General features: G+C 52.8%; 2 protein-coding genes across 2 annotated transcripts; both read left to right on the top strand.

Moving 5' to 3' along the window:
* The first annotated feature begins 14 nt into the window (after window positions 1-14).
* On the top strand, window positions 15-1,836 carry PTSG_02327 (uncharacterized protein). The gene is made up of 4 exons (XM_004996758.1): window positions 15-198; window positions 331-403; window positions 756-843; window positions 1,621-1,836. Exons 1-4 carry the CDS (start codon window positions 163-165, stop codon window positions 1,709-1,711), a joined length of 288 nt encoding a protein of 95 aa, XP_004996815.1. The 5' UTR covers window positions 15-162; the 3' UTR covers window positions 1,712-1,836.
* A 2-nt stretch (window positions 1,837-1,838) lies between these two features.
* On the top strand, window positions 1,839-7,125 carry PTSG_02326 (uncharacterized protein). Its single transcript, XM_004996757.1, has 15 exons — window positions 1,839-2,114; window positions 2,364-2,472; window positions 2,866-2,928; window positions 3,141-3,201; window positions 3,411-3,470; window positions 3,753-3,913; window positions 4,388-4,507; window positions 4,674-4,730; window positions 4,996-5,047; window positions 5,293-5,376; window positions 5,625-5,684; window positions 6,063-6,138; window positions 6,363-6,428; window positions 6,615-6,693; window positions 7,019-7,125. The coding sequence occupies exons 1-15, from the start codon at window positions 1,990-1,992 to the stop codon at window positions 7,064-7,066; spliced, it is 1,221 nt and encodes a 406-aa protein (XP_004996814.1). The 5' UTR covers window positions 1,839-1,989; the 3' UTR covers window positions 7,067-7,125.
* The last annotated feature ends 177 nt before the right edge of the window (window positions 7,126-7,302 follow it).

The following is a 7,302-nucleotide window of genomic DNA, read 5'->3' as shown; positions in this document are numbered from 1 at the left end:
GTGCCACTTCCACATTTCGACACCAGCAGCCAGGCGGAGAACGACAAGCAAAGCAACAAACAAGCCACAGACAGGCGCACGCACACACACCTCTCGCAGACACACACACGCAGACACACGCATACACACGCAGACACACTCACACACACACACTCACACAAGATGCCTCGAGGTGGCCCAAAGCCACGCTTTCCAGCGGTGAGATGCGTGCTTTCGGGTGTGTGCTGTTGTGCATGCGTGCTCAGAGGAGCTGTGGGCACGCTCGAGTGTGATTCCTCACCAGCTCATCATGACGGTTGCTGTGTGGTGTTTGCGCTGATTGGGCTACAGTCTCGCATCAAGAAGATTATGCAGACGGATGAGGACGTGGGGAAGGTTTCCACCGGGACACCCGTTGTCATTTGTGAGTGTAATTCTGATGCTAATGTGTGCGTGTGCGAGTTTGTACGTGAATGTGTGTTTCTGTTGGTACACACATGTGTGTGTGTGTCTCTGTTGTTACTTGTGTGTGTGTGTGTCTCTGTTGGTTCTGTTGTTACTTGTGTGTGTGTTTCTGTTGGTACTTGTCTCTCTCTCTCTCCCTCCTTCGTTTCTCCGTCTGTCTTTGATGCATGCTTGCGGTTTGGATGACTTCCTTGTGTCGTTTGCGTCAACAGCACTCACAGCATTCACACCACTGCTTTACTCACGCGAGACTCCCTCCCTCCCCTCCCCCTCTCTCTTTCTGTATGTGTGTGATGCACATGGTGCTGTAGCTGCTGTATTGGAAGCATTTATCACTGACCTCCTGGACCAAACAACTACAACCCACCCAGACTCCAAAACCATCGGTGCAAGCCACTTGTACGTTTTTGTTGTTGTTTTTTTCGCTGATGTTCTGTGTGTGTTAGCTCATTTCTTGAGCTGATCTGTTGTTAGCCAATCACTAGGAAAAAAACACTTATCAGTCACGTCCAGATGCTTATTTGCACTCTCGGCCGATATGAAAGTGCTTACCTAGGCCTCTATCGCAATGGCACCTGAGGAAGATAGTGGCCCCACCCCCGAAAGACATCTTAGCTCTCAAACTTGTTTACCGTGCATATAACCACCCGCGAAGTTGGGCGCGATTAAGTCTATTGGTGCATACTAACAAGCCTTGAAGGTCTCATAATGAGTTAGATGGGGGGGGACCATCATATACTAGAGCTATCATTTATGAATGTTTAAGGTTTGCACCCCTTCATTCTGGCCAGGGACAGTACGCTGTGGTGTCTTAGCCCTGCCACCGTAATCTCCAATGCGGTGTGTGTGTGTGTGTGTGTGTGTGTGTGGAGGTTGTGTGTGTCGTGTGGGTGGTGTGTATGGGGTGTGTGTGTGTGTGTGTGTGGGTGTGGGTGTGTGTGTGTCTGTCTGTCTGTCCGTCCGTCTCTCTCTCTCTCTCTCTCTCCCCCGTGTGCATGTCCTCACATGGTGCATCAAGAGTGTGCCGTTGGCGAGTGGGAAGAGAGCGCAGTGCGCGTGTATGTGCCGTTGGTGAGTGGGAAGAGAGCGCAGTGCGCGTGTACGTGCACTCCTCACGCTATTTCACTCCCCACGCTGTTTCCACCACCCCCCCCCCCAACACACACCTGCTTTCAGGAAAGAGGCGGTCGATGCCAACCCAAAGTTTGACTTTCTCAAGGATGTGCTGAGCAATCAATCCGGCGTCGACAACCAACAGGACACCTGACAGCAAGATGCCACGACTACTACAAGCAGTGCAAACACCATGTCATCACCCACACTCTCGCTCATCACACCCGCTCGCCATCGCGTTACCGATTCTTGTACATGACACTAAACAATTTTCTGCAATCGAGCGGAAGAAGAAGACACTGCGCACCATCGCTGTCACACAGCACGTCGTCCGTCCGTTGCACCCTTCCTCAACCGCGCACATCGTCATCATCAACCACGCACAACCACCACGAACTGTAAAGGCGAAGTCAACAGCCAGTTCGATTGCCAATGTCGTCCTCGCCCTCACCGGCGCAGTCGCCGCCTTGGTGGGTGCTGGACAACGGATCGGGCACGCTGAAGGCCAGCGTTGTTCATCAAAGCCCGCAAGCAAACAGCCCCAACTCGAACACCGCGTGAGTTGAAGCGCCACTTGCGCATTGCAGTGACATGAAGCGCTTGTGCATGCCCGGGGGGTAGCGGTTATTGCTTCCGTGGTCGGCACAGCGATATCCCATCAACGGAAAAGTCCCGCTGGTTGCTTGCATTGCTGCTCGTACGCTCGATTGGTTGCTTGATCACCTGCTCGCAACGCTGGCACACTTGCCTCATGCTGTGTGCATCAATGCACTGATGGCGTGTCTTTGTGTGCTTGATATAAGCAGGGTGACACTGGAGAATGCCGTCCTGGCCGGGAGTGGTGGACGGCGCCAAGGGTTCAGCGATGACTTTGAGGACTTGTCTCGTCTGTACTGGAGTCGCCCTTGTGAACAAGTGCGTGCTCAGCGTGTGTGTGTGTGTGTGTGTGTGTGTGTGTGTGTGTGTGTGTGTGTGTGTGTGTGTGTGTGTGTGTGTGTGTGTGTGTGTGTGTGTGTGTGCGTGTGAATGTGAATGTGGATGTGACTGTGAATGTGAATATGACTGTGAATGTGAATGCCAATGTCACTGTCAATGTCAATGTCAATGTCAATGTCAATGTCAATGAGGGTGTGTGTGTGTGTGTGTGTGTGTGTGTGTGTGTGTGTGTGTGTGTGTGTGTGTGTGTGTGTGGTTCCCTTATGTGCGTCTGCGGTGGTGTGCTTCAAGGACAAACAGCTGCTCGTAGATCATCGTGTTGAAAACCGACAAGACGCCCAGCGTGCTGACCCAACATGTGATGTCATGCAGGAGTTTGTCACGGATCATGCACAAGAGGCACACATCTGGCGACACCTTCAACATAAGCTTCAGGTCATGCATGTATTTCAACACATTGTGCTGTTTCGTGCATTTTCCACTGCACAGGATGCATACCCACCACGGTAGCAAGTGCCACCATGCTGCTGTCCCCTTCCGTGCCACCACGCTGAATGTGTGCTCAAGCTGTGACCTGTCCAGCCACGTTTGCTTTGTTCTCACGTTCCTGTTTCTTCATACACATGTACTTTGTGGCCAACAAACAGGTACCTGAAGCAGCGGCGATGCTCTGCTCCTCAGCGCTGACTTCTTTTGCGCCAGTTAACGGTGAGCAAACCAAGCGACTCGGGGTGACTGATGACTCGGCCTGGTGTGGCTGTGCATGGTATGACACAACACCGGTATGACACGCGATTGTAGAAGACTGTCTGACACCACATGCAACCACATCACTTGCACCTCTCTTGGCGCGTGTCTTTGGCTCTTGGCGCGTGTCTTTGGTTTTGCCGCTGCACGTTACATCTTACCCGCTGCAGATGGACTCGCCGAGATTGCGTTTGAAGAGCTGGGCTGTTCTTCGTTCTGTCTCCTCGAAGGTGTAACTACCTCAGTGAACGGCATTGTTCGACATCATGCACCGTGTGTGTGCATGTCTTGTAGGGCTTTGTCTTGTGCGTTCTGCAGTTATGTGTGTGTGTGTGTGTGTGCGGTGTGTGTGTGGACTCATACGTACTGTGTTGCATGCGAGTGTGTCGTCGTTCTATCCCTTGTGCATACATATGCTTGCGCTGTTTGCGGATCACACAGCAGTGCCTCTACTTGCATCTCACATCCTTACTTGGGGTCTTGTCGCATGCTGCTCGCTGTTGCTTTGTCAGCACCGGCGCTGGCATCATACGCTCTGCCGGGCGACTGCCAGCTCATTGTCGATTCTGGGTTTTCGTCCACGCGCGTGTGCGCTGTTCATCGCCATTGCGTGGTGCCTGGATCCGTTGTCCGCATGCCAGTTGGTGGGCGTGTCATCACAAACTACTTGAAGGTGTGTTATGTTGGGGGGATTTGGCGCCTTTGTTGAGTGTGCGCTTGCCTGCATCGCTGTTTCTCCCCGCCGTGCAGTCCTCCACACACACACACACACACACACACACACACACACACACACACACACACACACACACACACACACACACTTACGCACACACACACACTTACGCACACGCACACACGCACACACACACACTTACGCACACGCACACACGCACACACACACGCACACACCAATGCACGTACGCACATGCGTTTGCATCGCCTTGGTCTCACTCCACACACACATACACACACACACACACGCACACGCACACACACACACACACGCGCGCGCGCACACACACACACGCGCGCGCGCGCACGCCATCCCACCCGCATGCATATGCTCACCCTCACACATTCGCCGTCCGCAACCACATACACATGCACACATCCACGCATAACACATTAACATACACACACGCAGGACCTTGTGTCGTATCGCCACGTAAACGTCTCGGACCAACAACAACTCGTCGAAGAATTGAAGCTGCACACGCTGCGGATTGTGGACAATTTCGCCGCCTCCCTCACACAAGCCAAGCGCGTATGTAAGACGACGCAATGCGTGGTCTCCTGCGCACACGTGTGTGCGTGTGTGTACGTATGTGGTGTCTCCTTTCTCCCCAGCATGGCCCGCTGCTGTTCGCCTGTCTGTTGCTTTGTAGACGCGTTTGTGGTGTTATTCACAGTGCAGCTTCGCCTCTGTGCAGAAAACGCCAAAGGACAACCCTTTTATGCTGGATTATTTGTTACCGGATTACGCAGGGGTAAATGTGTAACTGATCACGTGTGAGCAAGAGAAAGTGTGTGTGTTGTGTGTGCGTGCGTGAAAGAGACAGAGAGGCAAACACACACACACACACACACATGCGCACACACATGCACACACACAGGTGCTGCATTGCGCTGTGTGTACCTTGCCTGCCTCTTGTGGTGTGGGCGTCTGCGTTGACATTGTTTGCAATGGGCTGTTGCTGTGGCCTTACGCTCTGCTTCTACGTCTGCCCCCAATCGTCTGCGTCGGTGATGCAGCGCATGCATGGACATGTTTTGCCGCGCGAGGACATGAAGCCTGTTCTTCCAAGTAAGTCCCAGGCCAACGCACTGTCTGCGGCTCTGCTTATGGCACACATTGACGGCTTCTTCCTCACCATTCGTATGCGGTCGCCTCTATGTGTGTATGTCTGTGTGTGTGTGTGTGTGTGTGTGTTCATGTTGTGCATTTGTGTGCCGTGCGTGTACGTGCCTTTGTTGTGCTCGTGCGCTGTGTACGTGTGTATGTTTTCGTGGTGTCGTTATTACTTTGGTAACATCACATTCGGGCTTCAGAGCCAACGGTGGGACGACAAGTCATCCGCCTTACCAACGAGACATTCTCTCCCGGCGAGCTGTTTTTCCACCCAAACGACATCGGTGTGTGTGTGTGTGTGTGTGTGTGCGTGTGTGTGTGTGTGTGCGTATGTGTGTATGCGTGTTTGCATATCTTTGCGTGTTTTCATGTACGCATAGTTCCCTGCTTGCTCTGTTCATCTATCTGAACTTGCTTGAGCACACAAGCTTATGGCTGTGAATGCTCCCGCTTTTGCACGCGCACGCACTCAGCGACTCACTGAAAATGTGCCCCGCATGCTGCGATGTTGCTGGTGTCCCTTCTCTGGCAGGCATCGACTCTGTGGGCGTGCAGGAGTGCATCGCCGCCTCACTTCAGCGCTGCCCAGAATGTGCGTTGCACTTGCTGCTGTGTCCTCGCGTCTGCAGTAGCTGCGTTGTTGCTTGTGTTCTTGTCGTTTTCGTTGTCGTCATTATGGGTGGCTGCCTGCACATGGCCGTCACCCACCCTCCAGCAACATGGGACTCACCGCACACAGAGAACCACACACACATACATACACACAGAGAGAGAGAGAGAGAGAGAGAGAGAGAGAGAGAGAGAGAGAGAGAGAGAGAGAGAGAGAGAGAGAGAGAGAGAGAGAGAGAGAGAGAGAGAGAGAGAGAGAGAGAGAGAGAGAGCATAGCACATGTGCCACGTGACTCACAACAATTCGCCACAACCCGTGCACCCAATGGCACACGTGTGCCACGTGGCGTGCATGCGACAGGGTTACAGCCGTCCCTCGTGCAAAGCATTGTGCTGATTGGCGGGAATGCCAACATTCCAGGATTTCGTCGCCGCCTGTATGCCCACCTTCACGTTGTTTGAGTGTTTGTTTTTCGATGTGTTTGGCTTTGTGTTCGTGTGTGTGTGTGTTGTTGTTGTTGTTGTTGTTGTTGTTGTTGCTGTTGTTGTTGTTGCTGTTGTTGTTGTTGTTCATTTGCTTGCCTACTTGCTTGCGATGTGTTTTCGTTTGGGGTTGGCCTCGTCTTGTTGGACACTCATGGATGCCTGCACTGGGCGACAGAGAGGCTGAGCTGCGGTCCTGTCTACCCCAAGACCTGGGCGCAGCACACATCACACTGCCAAACGAGTGAGTTGAATCGCCATGTGTGTGTGTGTGCACATCAAACGTCAAGATGCTGACGCCATGTCCGTGTTGGCGGACATTTCGTTTGTTTCGCCCTCTTGTCCTTCCCCCCCCCTTAATCTTCATCACCAACTTGCCCTCCTACACGCTCATGCATGTGCGAACACGCGTTTGCTCTGCGTCTCTCAGTCCACAGCATGCAGTGTGGAGAGGTGGTTGTGCCCTTGCCGCTGATACGGAAGCCATCTCCGCCCTGGCCGTCTCTCGCGTGAGTGTCAAGCTTCTTGCTTGCTTGTGTTGCGCGCATATGTACATGTGCATGTGCATGCGGTGTGTATTATGTGTGTGTAATGTGCAATGTGTAATGTGTGTAATGTGTGATGTGTGTTGTGTGTGTGTGGGGTATGTTGTGATGTGTGTTGTGTGATGTGTGTGGTGTGCATGTGTGGTGTACGTGATGTGTGCACCCTTCCTCTCCCCCTCGTGTCTCTTCCAATTTACAGCTCACACTTCATGTCATTTTCGCGTCCACATGTGTATGTGCATGTGCCTGCGGCCCCTGGCTGTTGTGCACTGTGATCTGGCATCCTCAGGCCACATTCGCCGAACACGGCACACTTTCACCACCAGACACCAGTTAGCCGACGTCCTCTCACAAGCATGACGTCAAATAATTAACAGCAGTAAACGCCTCACCTGTTCAACGTCCTGTCACAGAGTCATGCACGCCACAAACAAAACCAGGGCATCGATGCACTCGTGCAAGCGCTGTTCACAAACAGAGAGGCTGATGTGAAGACGTGTGATGATTTGAGCAAACAAGCAACAAGCAAGCAAGCAAGCAAGAGCAAGGAAAACAAGGACAACACAAGTCGCA

Source organism: Salpingoeca rosetta (assembly GCF_000188695.1).
Source record: "Salpingoeca rosetta unplaced genomic scaffold supercont1.5, whole genome shotgun sequence".
In the NCBI taxonomy this organism is placed as follows: Eukaryota; class Choanoflagellata; order Craspedida; family Salpingoecidae; genus Salpingoeca; species Salpingoeca rosetta.
The sequence above is the reverse complement of the archived record's forward strand: the minus strand, read 5'-3'. Positions and strand labels throughout refer to the sequence as shown.

Bases quoted from the DNA above. Each gene is read 5' to 3' on its own strand.
- PTSG_02327 (XM_004996758.1), top strand. From the start codon at position 163: ATGCCTCGAGGTGGCCCAAAGCCACGCTTTCCAGCG. The intron at 199-330 runs GTGAGATGCGTG...ATTGGGCTACAG, and splicing joins CAAAGCCACGCTTTCCAGCG to TCTCGCATCAAGAAGATTAT. The intron at 844-1,620 runs GTACGTTTTTGT...ACCTGCTTTCAG, and splicing joins ACCATCGGTGCAAGCCACTT to GAAAGAGGCGGTCGATGCCA.
- PTSG_02326 (XM_004996757.1), top strand. From the start codon at position 1,990: ATGTCGTCCTCGCCCTCACCGGCGCAGTCGCCGCCTTGGTGGGTGCTG. The intron at 2,115-2,363 runs GTGAGTTGAAGC...TGATATAAGCAG, and splicing joins AGCCCCAACTCGAACACCGC to GGTGACACTGGAGAATGCCG. The intron at 3,914-4,387 runs GTGTGTTATGTT...ACACACACGCAG, and splicing joins TCATCACAAACTACTTGAAG to GACCTTGTGTCGTATCGCCA.